General features: G+C 55.2%; 1 protein-coding gene across 1 annotated transcript in view; it reads left to right on the forward strand.

The window, feature by feature from the left end:
• The first annotated feature begins 593 nt into the window (after window positions 1-593).
• The window catches only part of PIEZO2 (piezo type mechanosensitive ion channel component 2), a 280,908-nt gene continuing 264,786 nt past the window's right edge, over window positions 594-16,715 (forward strand). Inside the window, 1 exon segment of the mRNA XM_032467129.1 lies at window positions 594-657. Within this exon segment, the coding sequence (XP_032323020.1) occupies window positions 594-657 (64 nt within the window).

A 16,715-nucleotide genomic window follows, 5' to 3' on the forward strand; every position in this document is an offset into this window, starting at 1 on the left:
CGGGTCTCTCCGGCCCGCAGCCCGGGGGCGCAGAGGCTGAGCGCGCGCCGCTGGGGGAGCCGCCGCGGGGCCGCTTGGAGAGCCCGGGCCAAGGGCGGCGCGCGGCAGCTGCCTGGGCAGAGGGCCCGGCCGGCCGCCCAGGCGCCTGGGCTGCAGAGGAGTCTCGGCGGAGAAGACGCCCCCTCCGCCCCTGAGCGGCGTCCCAGGAGCCGACGAAGGGACAGCACGCCCCGCTCGCCCCTCTCCTCTTCGCGCCGCCCCGCAGGAGCTTCCCCAAGTGCCCCATCCACTGCTCCGCTCTCCGCCACCCTCTGCAGAAGCCGCCGCCGCGGGACTGGGGAGTCCACGCTTCATGGGCCGGCCGTGAAGGGCCGGGCGCCCGGCGAGGGGGCTACCTAGAGCCTGGTGAGGGGCGGCCCAGAGATCAGGGAGCGCGCCCTCGGGGCGCACAGCGCGGCGGCCCTCGCCGAGGAGATGCCCAGGCGGCTGCGAGCCGCCGGCTGCAGAAGAATCTAGGCGGGCATGGACTTGGCCCCCCGGTCCTAGGGACCCTCGAGCCGCGCCCCTCTGCTCGAACTTGCCTGTCCGAAGCGATGGCCTCGGAGGTGGTGTGTGGGCTCATCTTCAGGCTGCTGCTCCCCATCTGCCTGGCAGTAGGTGAGTGTTTTCCCCGCTCTGAGGTTCCAGGGGAAGGGGGAGGGGTGCCTGGGGAGTGGGCGAGCTCGGGAGCAAACCCAGGTCACAGACTCCGGGACTCCGGGACTCGGTTCTGGAAGCCGGCGCCGCGGTCCCGGGTGCCACAGCGCGGCGCCCTGAGTTCCCGCGCTGGGGCGCACCACCGGGGTCTCCACGATCGAGGTCTCTGAACCGTCCCGCTGCAGAGTCCGGGCGACCGGGCTTGGCGCGCGTGCTGGAGACCGCGCTGCACACAGGCACACGTGGAGTTTCTTTTGTGGGGCGCTAACTCGTGCTCAAAGGATACAGATCTGGCTGGAACGTTGCAGATTTCCGTCCCAGGCACAGCGCAGGACGAGAGTCCCCCTTCTCCTGTCCCCGAGCTCAGGGCACACGGTGCATGCAGACGGTTCCTAGACCGTCTCCCCATCCCGTATCCCAGCAACTGGTAGGGAAGAACTGAAGGACTGCGGTCGCTCTAAAAAGGGCAGAGGGAGGAGATACAGGGAAATGGTGCCCTGAAGTCTCTCACTCTCTCAAAAGCCCCTACAGCAAAGCCCAGGACGTGGAGGCTGCGAGCGCAGGTCCTGACCGATCCCTGAAGGGTTAGAAGGCAGCCCTGGGACTCCGAGGGCGACGGGAGGGCCAGAAGGGAGCCTCACCGACTCCCAGGCAAGGATCTACCCATTTCTACGCGGCTGGCAGGGCGTGAAAAGACACCGACCTGCCGCGAGCTTGGAGCGAGCGTTTCTGGGTTTCTCTAATAGCAGACGGCGTCTGCTGCCCTGAACCCCACTCCCAAGCGTGACTGTGGGCGCCAGCTTTCTCCCTCCCCCACCAGAGCCGGAAAGCTGCACTTCTCACCAAGCAGCAATCCCATTTTCACAGACAGCCCGGCCCTCGCAGAAAAGGCCACCTTTTCCCGTTTTGCAAGAGGTTGCAGACTCAAGAGCTCACCTGTGTGAAGTGTTTTATTTGAGCCAGTAATGGAGAGGGGGCTCTGGACGGGTCGTGAGGGTCAATCCCAGCCACGTGGGGGTGGGGATTTTGTAGTCTGAGTATGAACACGCAGGAACCCGAAGCGGAAAACCCAAGAAAGCTCTCGGCATGCAAACAGCCCTTAGGGAGGAGGAGGCCTGGTCCTCGGGCAGGAGGAGGGGCCGGGCGCCTGCCGGGCTTGGCCTCTGCCAAGTGAGTTTCCAGGCAGGACCGTTTTGCAGGGACCTTTGTCCTTGATAACGTAGGTGAGGAGGGCAGCTTCCACAGAGCTGGTGTGGGCCTCTCTGCCCTCCAATTTGCCCGAGTTTGGGAAGAAAAAAGGCTTTGAGAAAACGATCTTGGGGAACAGCACAGTTGCTTCTGGATGTGCCAACCCGGGTCGAATCCAGCCTGGGGACCCGCCATGTGTCTGAAGGGCCAGGCAGCTTGCCTGGCTCAGTCCCCATTTGCGAATAGAAGTTGTCCTGGGGTACCCAGCAGCTTTCAGTGTGGGCCGATTTGCGGTTGTCAGTGAGGTGGGCCCGCGCTGACTCTCACACTTAGCAGGGGGTAGGACAGCAGGGGTTACCTGCTGATGGCCAGTGGCCTCGTGCTGAGCTTGGGCACTTGCAGGACCCTGCTCCTTGGCCGCGTGCTTTGCCGTCGTTGGCATTGGGGCTGTGTCATCCAAACTACTTGTGGTGGTCTACACAGCAAAGCATGCAGAACTATCGAGCTCTGCCCTCCCAAGCGTTGGGGCGCGCCGCCCTCCCAGCTCTGGCGCCCCAGACGCGAGGCGAGAGCGCAGGGCTCCCGGGGACGCATGCGGGAGGAGCAAGGACCACTGTCCGGAGACGGGGTCCGGCCCTCTTCCGGCCGTTCCCCCTCCCGCTCCAAGCCTCTTCCCGTCGCCCCTGGGCCCCACAATGTGGTCACCGCCCCTGGGCAGCCTGGGGCTCCAGCCAGGCTCGCTGGGGGCGGGGGCCGCGCATGTGTGCCTGGGCCTTCCTGAAAGGAGCGCGGCATCCAGGGACCCCGGGACAAGGAGGGCCGCGCCTGCCCGCCTGTCCGCCCTCCCTCCTGCTTCCTGGCTCCAGCCGTGGCCTCCTTCCCTCTGCAGCTCATTCCCTGGATTCCCTCCGCCTTCTGGGTGCAGGGAGGCTAACCTGGGTGTGAGCATGTGGGCTGGGTGGGGGCGCACGCACGGGGTGGGGCGATGCTGTCCATTGTCTCCCAACCTGAGGGCAGTGGGGCCCCAGCTCCGCGGAGAGCCTGTTGCTCCCCCCTCCCCGTTGCTCGCCTTCCCCCATGGAAAGCCGACCTGGGGGAGGGAGAGGACCTGGACCTGGGACCTCGCCGGCTGCCTGGAAGAGAGCAGAGACCCTGCGATGAGCCGCGCACTGAGCCCCGACTGATCCCTCCCTTGTCAGCGGCTGCTGAAGAAAGACGCAGACCCTCTTCCAACGACTGATGGGCTTCCTGTCTGTACCGTACTTGCAGGGACAGAGTGGGCAGGGTGGGTGTCGCCTGGTGTGAGCAGTCAGTTCTCTCGCAGAGGAAGCATGTATTTTCAAGGTGATTGGAGGGTTTTCAGGGCTGCCTACTCCCAAGGTGGTGCTAAATCAAATATTCAGGTTTCCCTGATGTCCTGGGCCTGCAGAGGACAACGATCCGCTGGCTGTTAGGATTGATTTTTGCATTTTAGCCGTCTATTTTTACATCTGGGCAAGGCAGCTTTCAAAGCCGAGCCTTTGCAGAAGCTTCATTTTTCTCTTTAAACCCGCTTCTCTAACCTCGATGTTGAAGTGTTTCTGCAGTGTGGATGCTCCCGTCTTGCCACTAAGGATGGGCATTGACCATGAACGCCACTGTGTTTAACCTGATGTTTAAGAGTTCTCTCTTCTTCCTGCTGAAAGAAATTTGCAGAGAGGTGAGACGTGACATCAGGCCTTTTCAGTGCAGGTGTTCTGTGGCTCTTGCGTGTTAGAAGCAGAGCAGAACCACAGTATACGGTGTTGTTTACCATCCAGAGGGGACGTCTGGTGACAAGTTGTCCTACACCAGAAGACACTGGGAACTGTAAAGACCTCTAGAATTGTTTATGGCACCTTGGGTGGTCGCCCTGACTTTTTCCTTCAGAAGAGATGTGAAAGAAAGCACAGACGAGCTCTCCCAGAACGTTATGCAGTCTTTACTCATTAAAATAATATCTGGTCGGTGTGGAGCGTTTCAGAGATCTTACTACATTTATTTCCTCTGCGCATGGTTCCTTGGTCCCACCCGACTTGAAGGGACGTGTTGTGAGTCCGTTCCTGGGCTGGGGACAGGGTGGCCTGGTCTTGGTCACACGCTGCTGGTCACTCCCTCCCTCTGGCCTCTGTGGCTTGGAGTCCCTCGTGTCTTTCTTGGAAGAGCTGACTTAACCTTACTTTCGGAGGAGGCGAGGGGAGGCTGGCTTGGACAGACCAGTTTGGTCCAGCAGGGGCAGAGCCACGTGGCATCACACACTGATGCGTCCCTTAAATGAAGTGGCCGGAGCTTAGGAAAGAGCAGAGCAGGACAGCAGCTGAGTCGCAGACAAAAGGAGGCAACCAGCCACCTGGTGCCCAAGGAAGAGTCACACTTGGACGCTGTTTCAGCTCCAGGAGGAATCTCAAATTTCCCTTTAGACGTAGTGGGATTAAAAGCCGAACAAAAACCTGGAGTCGCTTTTGGGATATGTGCGGGTGTGGCTGGGTCTCAGTGTAACTGTCTCTCCACTGCGTGGTCTCTTTCCCCGTGCAGCGTGTGTCTTGTTGAAATCACCCTCACCCACCCCAAGAACTACTGCTGAAGCGCAGCAGGGTCTAGCGCACCCCCGCCCCACCCTGCTCTGGGGGGTCTGAGGTTGGAGCCGCCGAAGGCGCCGGGCAGCCTCCAGCTCACCCCCTTCCCGCCTCACCTCCGCAGCCTCACGTAGGGAGGTGCTGTTACTTACAGAAGGGACAAGAGTGCCAGTGAAAGAGGCAGGAATTTATAGTTTAAATCAGAAATGAAATGCTTCGTACACGCAGACGGGCAAGACCGTTTTGTCCCCTTTGCTGTGGAGGCTGGAGTCGTGCGTCCGCCCTGCAGTTTGTCACCAGGTGTGTCCCTCCCCGGCCAGCTGTGCTTGCTTGCAGCCAGGTGCGCAGGGCACTTGGGGCTGGGGGAGGGTGGGTGGCCTGCTGTCTGGGACGCCTCTGCTCACATCCTGGCCCTGCCTTTGACTCCACGATCACGGAGTTGCTTTTGCTTGTTTGCTTCTCTTTTCTTTCTGTGAATTGGAGATGTTAATACTTCCTTCCTGGGGTGGTCGTGAGACCGTGTGCTCCGCACACCTCGTATAAGGCCTGACCCCTGCGGGTGCTCGAAAAGAGGTGTTGCAACTGCATTTCGGAGGATGGTGGAAGAGCAGGCAGGCTGGAGGGGAGTCGGGGTGGAAATCAGCAGACACACACGCGGAGACGTGTCAGAGGGAGCCTGAGCTGAGTGGGAGGGATCCCCGTGAAGGCAGTTCATCCCGCTCCGGAGCCCAAGGGTGCAACTGAAGGCTGGCTTGTGTGGCAGGAGGGCTCCTAGCGGTCAGGGTTCTCCCCGGTTTGACTCAATGTTCTGTGCATCTGCATTGCATCCTGCTTAAACAAGTCTCCCCAGAACTGCAGTGACAGCGTTCACTTCTGCCTTTCAGATGCTGTACTGTGATTTCCACAGTCTTCGGTATGATTTTATGCTCTTTTTTAGATTGGAGTGTAGTCAGTTACGTTGTGTTAATTTCTGGTGTACAGCACAGAGTCCTAGTCTTATTTTTTACTTACCTCTGCTTACAGGGGCATTTTCCTTTTAGGGGATTTTATGACGTTGCAGAGGCACATAATATTACAGTTTGTTCCATAAATGTCCAGAACTGAGAATAGTGTAAGCACACCTGGGTGTTTAACAACTGATGTCAGAACAATGCGATGGCACAACGCGTGTCATGTAAAACAGTACATGTGGCAAGATTTATAGATTTAAACGGTCGTTTCGAGGACATAGAATCAGGTAAACAGAATAAAGTGAATACCCGGTCGAACTGAGGCTAAATACAAGGCTGAATTGGAAAACACTTGAAAAATACTTGGCTGTGAGAGACAAGCCCAGAGGAACTTACCACACCCATCAGGCCCTCCGCTGGGCCTTTCAGACCCATTAGGACATGGTGGGGTCGAGAAAAATGGGGAGACCAAACGTAAGAAGGAGCGTGTCAGACACACAGTTTGAGGCAATTTCATCGTTTTTGGACAGCCCAGTAATTATCTAATGGGCACCGAGCATTTAGCTAAATCATTAAAAAATTTGTGAGTGATAGCATACAGTTTTACATTTTTCCTGTTTATTGGTGGATTAAAAAACTAAATAATAGTAATTTAAAAATATTTTTTAAATGCCTCCCCAGGCCCCTGCAGAACATACAACTGTTGTCTGCCTAGTTTTACCTTATGGGGTGGTGACGCTTTCTGATTAATAGTCGGCTATTTTTGAATTCTTTTCAGCTCTGCTGGGGTGTTACTGATGGGTATTTAAGCTTTTTTCTATGTGAATTTCAAATTTTTCATGCATTGCGTAAACAAGAATGGACTGAAACAGAGTGGATCTGACGCATCTGTGTGGTTGGTTCTGGTCTTCTGCTGCAGCTTCCCGCGCCTGGGAGTAGGGGAGGCTCTGCTAGGACTAACTGCTCTTGGAGGGAGTTACTTTCCCACTGCATTTCTTGGAGTCCCAGGTCTCTTCTTTTAAAGTGTAGATGTTTGTGGACAAAAGGGGTGACAGCTTCTCATCCTTGTGCCACGTGAGCTTTTCCCTCCTGTCACTGGTCAGTGAGGCTGGACCTTTCGGCTGAGTGGGGGAGAGCTGAGGACGGTGGAGGCAGGGATGGTCTAGATGCAGGGGTGTTTGTAAGGGGCTGTAATCTCACTGGGCATTTGGGCTTTTACCAGGAAGGGCCCTGGTACCCAAAGTAGCACATCCTCCCTAGGGCTTGCTGAACCCACAGGAAACACACCATTCTGTCTCCTCCTCCTCCTTCTGTTTGTGGCATATAGGTTCTGACATCCAAGGGGAAATGTGCCCCACTCTAACGCCTGCTTGTTTCGGTCCTGATCTGGGCCTGTCGCACTTGCTGTGTGACCTTGATCAAGTTGCTTAACCTCTCTGTTCTTCAGTGGCTTCTCTTAGAAAACATGTTGCTACTCAGATGGGTGCTGACGGTGCTGGTCAAACTCCTGGTGCCGTGCCTGACCACCAGTAAACACTAATACAGCTTAGGTCGCCTTAGTAGCTGCAGACGCAGAACTTAGGCACGTTGTTAGTCAGAGGTGAGTCAGAGGACCTGCTCTGAGAGCAACGTGGTTTCCACGCGCAGACAGTTTGCAGTTCCAGTCAGTTTCCAAGGAAGCCTGGGGACAAGACCTGTTACTGAGGGTGGTCCGTCCGCTGGTCCCCGCTCCTCCCGGTCCGCTGGGCTGGAAGACCCCTGCGCCGTCGCTCGCTGCTCCCTTGCAGTGGTTATATGGCATCACAGGTTTCTTAACCGCAAGGACTGTCTTCCATCTTGCTCTTCAGCTGGCCAGCCTGGGCTGTGGCACCCAGGACACTGAAGCAGTGTTGCCAAGTGACTGACCAGCAGTCATGGACTAACTTTTCCCCTTGACCATCTCAACTGTCTAAAAACAGAGTTGAGTCCAGCGCCTCAGAGCTACTGTTTACTACGTCTCTGAGTGTAAAACCCACGGCGGTCTAGTTCACTGCTCTGCAGCTCTGGTAAATGTGAGTCTTACCAGCACGGCCATTGACACCTTTTCCTTGCTTCGCAGTGAGAAAGTAGCGGCAGAAAAGCCCACTTGCCAGGGTAAAGCTTGCACAGAGCATCATCCTTGAATGTGTATTATTTTTTAAAATGTTTTCAGCTCTCCTGGAACCACACAGATCGATCTGTTTTCTGTTGTGGTCGAATTCACCGAGTCAGCAGTTTTGGCCACAGGTGCGGAAGACGAGGAAGGGGGCAGAACGTTAGCGAGCTGAGACATTTGAACCAGAGCGCCGTGGGCGCGAGTGATGGGTCTGCGTGGACCCCAGTCCTGCCTCCTCCTGCTTCCTGACTGTGCCCACATGCTGCTCTGGCCTCGCTGAGGGACCGTCCCGTCCCCCTTGCTCGGGGATCTGGGTGGCATGTGTTCTGGGACGCACCCTGGTCTAATGGTCTGGAGACCAGGTCTCCATCCTGTTCATCATGACTTGGGACTTTGCCAAGTCACGGAAACACTGTCCCTCAATCACAGTGAAAATGGGGTGTTTGAGGCCAAGACATATTTTCCTGACCCTCCAGTAATATTTCTGCACGCACTGTCTTCCAATGTTGGAAGGTATGAGTATAAAGCACTATTTTAGCCAACACACCAGAATTTTTACATCTAAATTGTTCTGCTCTCTTAATAACCCTCCTACTTCTGTTTCTTCACACTCAATCAGTAAGAATTGTCAGGAACTGCTAAGGAAAATAATTTTGGATCATGTTAGGTATTTGATTGGGGATTTTATAGAACAGTTGGTCACGAAGGAGACCGTCAAGTTTAGGTCTTGCAATCCTAATATTTCTGTGGTTCTCCGTCACCCACCGTGAAGACAGAGTCCCAGCCACCACGCGCCATCCATGGTGTTAACAACAAGAAAAGCAAAACGCATGGTTGGGTCTGGTGTAGAATTGGCTGTGTGTAGCTTTGCAGAAAGAAAAGAATTTTACCACCTGGAGTTTATGACTAACCATGTCTGCAAAGAAAAAGCCACTGCACAGGGTTACCGACTGGAGGAGATCGTCGGGCCCAGAACAGTGTCGACAGGTGTGAATCAGAAAAAGACGTTTCGAGGAAGATACTGAATTTCATCACAGAGGTTGACATTTCAGTGACCTTGTAGACCTGGTGAGAGCTTAGCTGGACAGTTGTACAGTTGTGTTTTCCAGAACAGGAAATGGGGGCTGCACAGAAACCTCCAGGGCAGAGTCCCCGTAGGGGGGGTGGGGGTGCGCGCTTTCCGCCCTTCGAAGCCTCCACTCTCCTCCTCCCGCGTCTCCACTCGTGGCCTGGGGCCTGACCTCAGAGCCGCAGGTGAGCCGTGAGGCCTCGGCCAGGCCCCACCCCCGTGCCGCCAGAGCAGCTGCAGCGCTGGCCTGGGAGAGAGAGGAGTGAAGGTCAGATTCCAGGGCTGGGGGGAGAGGGATGGTCATAAAATGGGGCTTGTTTCCGGTGAGCCAGTCCTTCCCAGAAGCCCCCAGCTCCCTGGAACTTCTCAGCAGCCACCACAAACCTCTTCAGCAGTGGTTTTCAGTGCGTCGTCATCTTGGCCGTTGCATCATCGCCTCAGAGTCACGATGCATTTTGGACCCCCGGGGCCCCAGCCTGACAGTCCCCCTCCTCACTCACGGGGCTCGGCTGGTCACCACTCTGGGCTGTTTTCCAGCGTTTAAACCATCCTCCCTGAGGTTATTTACAAAGGCATCTCTTAAATTGAATATCCAGGTATTTTAAGCAGTTATTTTTTTCATGAAGGTGTATCGTCCCGAAGTTCCTACCTGGAGGGGCACGAACCTCAGATGTCACCTTCTCTGTGCGCCAGGGAGCGGTAGTCTGTTCCGACGTGTCTGTGCTTGCGTTTGCCCGTTACATCTCGTCCTGGAAAGTGTATTAAATGTGGTGCTGGTCTTCCAGACGGGGAGAAGGTGCTAGTCAAACAGACTCTGTCTAGAATAACTTGGCAACAGGGGCTGCGCTGTAATCGTGCTTTATAAATTTGAACGTGCATATAATGCATTTTCTTAGAAAGATCGTACGTGAAGTGTGGTTTTATAGTCTGTGGGTGTGGGGGGCGCAGAGCTCAGTGGTAGAGCACGTGCTTAGCGTGCATGAGCTCCTGGGTTCCATCTCCAGAACCTCCATTAAAAATAATACTAAATTTAATTACCTTCCCCTGCCCCAAACAATAGTCCATTGTGCCTTTCTTCTCCCAGTCACGCTTTAAAATTTCCCCCTGAATTTGACCAGCTTTTCTTGCCCCTCTCCCAGAACTGAGACATTTCCCTGAACTCACTAAATCACGCGACAGTCCGGTCTGTCCGTGAGCCTGGCCCTTCCTGTCTGAGGGTGGCCCCGGCTCTGGTTGACTCCAGTGTCAGAGAACACGCCCGTCTGGTTTTCTGCTGGTCCGTATCCTTCATCGCTTTCCCACCTGCGCACCCCTGGTTCAGTTACTGGCACGCCGCCGGCGCCTCAGTTTTCAATAAGAACAGAGGGAAAGGTGTTCTCCTGTCACCTCGTTTCTTCTTTCTCCTTCAGAGCTAAGCAGCACGGGAGGCAGACGTTAAAGAGAGATTCCAGGCTCCCCGTGGTGTCCGCAGCTCCCAGCTGCCCCGGCTCCCGGTCCGCCGTCCTCTCTAGACGCCCGGGCGCCACGGCGGGCTGTGCGAGGGCTCAGCTGCTCGGGGCTCGCTAAGGGGCTTTGTCGTCTGTGCACCTGTTCTCGGGTGTGTATTTCAGCTGCGGGTGCTTCGTAAACACGCCCATCGTTTAGCGTCGGCGCCTTGTGTCTTCCTCATGTACCTTGAATGAACCCTGTGATGAGCACACATTTACCTTGTTTCCAGCGTTTTTCTCTAGACAGCGTCGCCGGTACCCATGTGGCGCGTGGATACGTAAATGTAGGCTGTGGTCTCTCTCATCAGGTGTGGCTCGGAGTTTACAGACTCCCAGATGTGAGGCACCCCACCTGGTGACCCAGCCGAGCTCGGGTCCACTCGCCCGATGTGCAGCAGAGCCAGTCTGCTGACGGCGGTTGTGGTGAAGGGAGGCACAGCGTTATCGCAGGCGCCAAGCAAGGACAACAGGCGGCTCGTGCTCCAAAGACCCGAACTCCCCGATGGGTTTCAGGCGAGGGTTTGTAAAGGCGGTGCCAGGGGAGGAGGGTGAAGGACGCATGAATGGCCTGTGGACCTTCTGATTGGTTGGTGGTGAGGTGACGGGGTGATGTTTCGGGAGTCTCCACGTCTGGTTCCAGCCGGTCTGGGGTCTGCGTGCTTGTGGTCGGCGTGTCGTCATCGTCCTCCACCTGGTGAGGGGCCTTAGTTTCTACAGAAACTCCCAAAGATTTACATCAGGTTACAACCACCTCTGTCCCTTCAGGGGGAGCTAGGGGTCCTGGACTCTGTTGTCCTGATCACTGACTGCCAGAGCCTGCTCTTGGGGACTTGGGGAAGGCCTAAGGAGCCAAAGCCTTTTTTTCCTACAAAAAAGAAACGGAGGACACAGAGGAGCTTTTGTGCCTGGGAGGGCCCCACAACATCTTGCTTGGGGTTAGTCCCCCCTTTTGTTTGGTACTCCTCAGTCCTCAGGGGGTCAGGGGCAGGATGGGAAAGGGGATGAAGTTTGGGATGAAGAGGTTAATCATAAAGTCATCAAGGAAACTGGGTTCCCCCCATGACCCCCCATCTTCCCTCAGTAGTAGCTGCATTGCCACCACCTCTCCTTCCTCTGGCTTCCAGAACTTTCCCAGGGAGGGGGAGCATGTGCGGGAAAGACACACGTGCCCAGTCGTCAGGCCAGGTCCAGCCTTGGCCGACTTCACTCTTCACTGGTGATAACATGCAGACAAGGTCAAGTTGGGTACCTTCTCTGAGCCTCTGATCCCCGTCTGAAAAATGGCGGAACTCACATCTGTCTCAAAACAATAGAAAGGAGTCAGTGAAATGATGTCATTCAAGTACCTGGGTGTGCCTGGGTGTATCTGGCTGGATCTGGCTGCACCTGGCTGTACCTGGCTGCACCTGGCTGGATCTGGCTGCACCTGGGTGTACCTGGATGCGCCTGGGTGTATCTGGCTGGATCTGGCTGCACCTGGGTGTACCTGGCTGCACCTGGGTGTACCTGGCTGATCTGGCTGCACCTGGCTGTACCTGGCTGCACCTGGCTGGATCTGGCTGCACCTGGGTATACCTGGCTGATCTGGCTGCACCTGGCTGCACCTGGCTGGATCTGGCTGCACCTGGGTATACCTGGCTGATCTGGCTGCACCTGGCTGCACCTGGCTGGATCTGGCTGCACCTGGGTATACCTGGCTGATCTGGCTGCACCTGGCTGGATCTGGCTGCACCTGGGTGTACCTGGATGCGCCTGGGTGTATCTGGCTGGATCTGGCTGCACCTGGGTGTACCTGGCTGACAAATGAGGGCCAGCTCACTGACCTGTCACATCTCCGTCTTTCTCACCACATACCTGGGCCTCTCCCTGCCACCCACCCTCTGAACACTGCCCTGAATGTCATCTTGGCTCCTCTGGCTCAGAGCCTTGAGGATGGAAACTGCGGCAAAGGAACGTGCTCTTGGCCCCTGTGTCCGCCTCCCTGGGGCACCTGTGTGAAGTGGGCACAAAGCTGCTCCCAAAAGAGGGCGATGCTGAAGCAGGACTCAGTAATGATGGGGATGAAAGGTGCCGGTTCTGCTCCCAGGCGGGGTGGTGGAGTGCGTTTTCTGAGCAGCCCCTGGGCTTTGGATTCTGTTCTAATTCTTTAAAGTGATCGCTCAGCGGAATATACAGAGGGTAGGAAGGAAGGTAGATTCGTCTGAAACAGGGGTAGGTGTGGACGGAGGTGGTCGCCCAGTGCACCCCCCGGGTTTGCTACATGGTGTTACAATGTGGCAGGTAAGACTTACTTGAGTGTCTCACTAAAGATCAGAGCTGGTGTCTAACACTTGAGTTGTATTTCTTGGTTGATTTTTTTCTTATTGTTATTTTAGACTCTGAACCTAATGATCATGAAGCGTCTTATATTTTAAGTTGCGGAAATAGTAATCTTTCTACCAAATTGTGATTCTTGCAATATCTGAATTTAGTGACTGTTTTTGCAGTCTGAGATTTAAGTGATAACCGCCAGGTAATTTCGTAAGAAACTGGCTGGAGTTAAATGAGGCCCTTTGCCTTTGGAACCCGGTTCGTGTTGAGCCTGTTGGGGTCGACTCAGCTCCAGAGCCTCCAAAGGAGTCTTTGAGGATGGCTTACATAGCTGGATAAATTTAATAATTATAGTTTTCTGATTTAAATATCGTTAAAGGATTATATAAGACTGAATGATTTTACGTTAGCTGTTAAATGAGCCAAATATTGAGAATTCTAAGATGATATAAAAGATGATCATATTTTGTGCAATGAAAAAAAGTAAAAATTTCCAAACCACGATCAATGGGATTCTCTGTGCTTATGTATAATATGAAAGTAAATACTTGTGATAAGTGGAAAGACCTTAAGCAGAGTAAATAAATACTTTTCAGGGTTAATTATTTAATCGTATGTTCTGAGGATATTTAAAATCCCTTCAGGGTGTCAAGAAATTTTTTACGAAATTGGTATTTCATAACCACACCAAAATCCCCAGGAAGAGCATTTCCCGTTACGTGTCCTGCAGGTTTCCTGTCCCCTGGGCAGGGTGCTGTGCTGTTGCGGCCCAGCTCCTGGTACGGTTAGAACGAGTTATACGGTCGTGAGCTACATGAAGTTCTGGTAGAGCTGCCCTGAGGTTTGAAGCGACCTTTGCAATTCCATAGTGTCTTAGGCAATGTGTTATGGATTCCCTGGTGGAAGCTGCAGGCATGCTACAAACGTCGGAGCCTGTTAATTCCCGGGAAGGGCTGTTAAGGGGTCATAAGTCTCATCCCAGATCTCCTGTGATGTATTAAAATCAGCGGAGAACTTCCTGAGGGCAGAGTTTGTTCCGACTTCGCTTAGCATTTGTACGTGTGATGTTCTCTCCCCGACGTCAGCCCGCTCCCCTGCGTGGGAAAGGAAAGAACACATAGACGAAGTGGAGCTTCAGATGTTTTGTCCATGTGGGAAACAGTGACTTCTGAGTTTGACCTGATGCCTTAATTATAGGAAGTGATCAGTACAACCAGGAGGTTCCAACACCCGTGCAGAAGCTGTCCGTCTCCATCTGGTCGTGGTTTCTACTCTGCTGGGTGGTTCCACAGTGAGTCAGACCCAGGCAGGTCTTGATTCCGGCTCACCTGGCTTCTTTCCCTCAGCTTCTCCATTTTTCTAGCTCAGTTTCTTGCTCTGCCGTGGGAAGTCACAGCACAGAGTTAAACGGCGCTGAGCATCTGGGGTGGAACCGGCTTGTCTGACCCCAAGCACGGACTCTGTGACAGGGGAAGGGGTTGCCCCTGTGCCTCACTTCTCCCGTCCGTAAAATGGGGTCATCGTGGGACCCACCTCAGAGGACTTTTTAAAGAGGATTGCAATATGCCTGGCATATTTTTAAACCTGAATGTGTAAAATATCTGGAATTTCCTTTATCCCTTTTCTATGGAAAACTTGAAGTCCCTGAAACATGAAAGGTTCTCCAGAATGGTCGATGGATTTGTTCAGTGTTTAATACAATGCCGTAAGTGACCGCTTGGTGCACAGCCTGGGCTGCTGGGTGAGGGTGTGGAAGGAGCGGATGGCCCAGCGGGAAGCCCTGGTCCTCCGTCCCGGCACTCCACGCCCTCCATGGCTTGTTCCCACAACTCCCCAAAGTCGCCGTTAAATCCTGTGTTATGGAGGAGAACGCCGTGTTTTAGATGGCCCCAGCGATTCGCCTAAAGGCACAGACCTACCACTTCGTCTTAAAGTGAAGCAAAGACTCCAAATGCTGCAGGTCCGCTTGGTCCGCACCCCGACTGTCAGCATGGTCCCTGACACCTGGTGAGCGTTTGATAAATATTATGATGTTGCTCTTTCCTGGAGTCATTCAACAACTGGTTACTGGTCAACCAATAACAGCTGCATCCTGGGAATACCAAAAGCGTCTGAGGCCCGCTTCCTGGCGTGAGACCCTCCTCGAGCCTCAGGGAGCCCAGATTCACTGTCCAGTGAGCAGGACTAGTGGAACCACACTAACGGTGTCTGTCAGGTCACAGGATGCCACCGAGCACCTTGGGCGGTGGGGGGCAGGTGACCAAGAAGCTGATTCAAACGCAGGAACGTTAGCTCCTGCTGTGTGATCGTGCCTCTGGGTGGGCCCTGGGGACACCGAGGTGAAGGCAGTCCCTGCCAGTCAGGAGACGGTCTGGGACGGGTGAAAGGCCACGGAGAGCAGAGGAAGCAGGGGCTGGCCTGGGCCGTCACAGATGACCCCTCACCTCCAGGACCTCCTTTCAGAAAATGTCACAGACAAGACGGCGGCTGGAAACCTTCGCGTCGACACTTCTGGGAACGTTTTCTCTGAAGCAGGGGATCGAAGACTGAGTCGGGGAGACAACTCGCCAGCGCCGGGTTTACGGGTGGCTGCGCTTGCCGGAGGGCCCGGAGGGGGCTGTGACCGGGGCCGGGGGCACAGGCTCCCAGCCGCCCCGTGTCCTCAGGCTGGGCGGCCACGTGTTCCGCTCGTAGTGCAGACCTGGGCGGAGTGCCGGTGGAGAGCCGGCGCACTGGGGGAGATGCCAGACTCACGGCCTTTGATGTGGGGCGAGGACGGCCTCCCTGCGCTGGAGGTCAGGCAGTAGCAGACGTGACTCTCCGGCTTATCTTATCTCAGACAAGCCTCATGCCGTTAAGTCGATGAAAAGCCAGTGCTGACAAAGCCATTGAGACACTTCAGAGAAACTCTCGGAGAAACTCAGGGACCACTCGCAGTTACTGCTGCCCGGGCTCGAGGGCTGGCCTGTCTGGGGCTGGCGTCTCTTTTTTTGGCTCAGAGAGGCTCAATCCTGGCTTTGAAGTTTCTTTCCTTTCTTTCCTTGCGGTTCCAAGAGGCCTTGGTAAACCAGGAGGCTCCTCCCTGGGCGGTGGTCCTTTCTGTGGGACGGTCCCTCCCACGGCCGCAGGAAGCGTGCACCGCCTCACGAGGTGTGCGGGCCTTGCGGCGCGAAACACAAGCCTTGTCGCCGACCAGAGCCTCCGTGCTGGGTACGTGGTGGGACTGACTCCCCTCCTTCCTCAGGAATCTTGAGATAAGGGCAGAAGGTGGAATTTAAGATCGCTGGGGTGCCGCACTCCTCCTGTGGGCGCCATGGTGATGCTGGGGCCTTAGTTGCCGTGTTTCTCGTGTGCAGACATGTCGCGGTCAATCACACTTGTTCTACACGTTTGTGTCAGAAGCCCAGGAAAGACAGGGACTGTGGGTTTCTCTGTCATCCGCTGTCCCTCCCGCCCCCAGAGCCCTGCGTGCCGGGCAGATGTGCATCCGCGTGCCACGTGTGTGTTGGCTGGGAGGTGTGCACCGGTGCACGGCCGCACTCTAGTACCTGCCAGTGCGCCGTGACACAGGCATTGCTCCACTGTATTTACATTCAAGGAAATGGAAGGAGGAAATGGATTTTACGTGAGAAAATGACAGCTCGGAAAAATTAAGGACCTTTTTTTTCTGCTCATCCAGTATCAGGAAGTGGTGGCCCTGGCCCCGGGCCTGGGGTGTGCTTTGTCTCGTCCAGAACAACATGATTTGTGGCGAGTACTGACGCTCCTAAATTCTCCCTCCATTTTCTCCGTCTCTGCCAGACTGATCTTTGTAAACCGAACGCCGACAGCGTGCGGTCCAGAGCGTGAATCGTGCCATTGCTTCTGGAGTAGAGTGTCGCTTGCTTTGCGGGGCTGCGGAAGGGGTCGGTTCCCTGCTGGCTTTTCCAGACTCTGCCCGTGGGGGGGACCACACCGTCATCCTCCTGAGGGTCTCATCCTGGGGACCTGCCCGGAGCCAGGCTTCTGCTGACTCCCTGGGACTTGTCAGGCCGCGGTGTCGGGGGCAGGTGGGCTGAGGTCAGGTGCTTCCTCTTGGCTAACTGTGCACGTTTGGACCCTTAGCTGCTAAGCTGTAAGGCACCCAGCATTCTGCACGTCTCTTTAGGGGACAGCTGTGCACTCGTGTGTCCTGCAGGTCTTTAGCTCACATCTTTGGATTGGTTTTCCTATTGCATGGAATTCTAGAATTTTCTGTTCCAGTGCTGTTGTGTTTCTGTGACCTGACACATGGGTGATGACTTGAGT

This window comes from Camelus ferus, chromosome 24 (genome assembly GCF_009834535.1).
Source record: "Camelus ferus isolate YT-003-E chromosome 24, BCGSAC_Cfer_1.0, whole genome shotgun sequence".
Lineage (NCBI taxonomy): Eukaryota > Metazoa > Chordata > Mammalia > Artiodactyla > Camelidae > Camelus > Camelus ferus.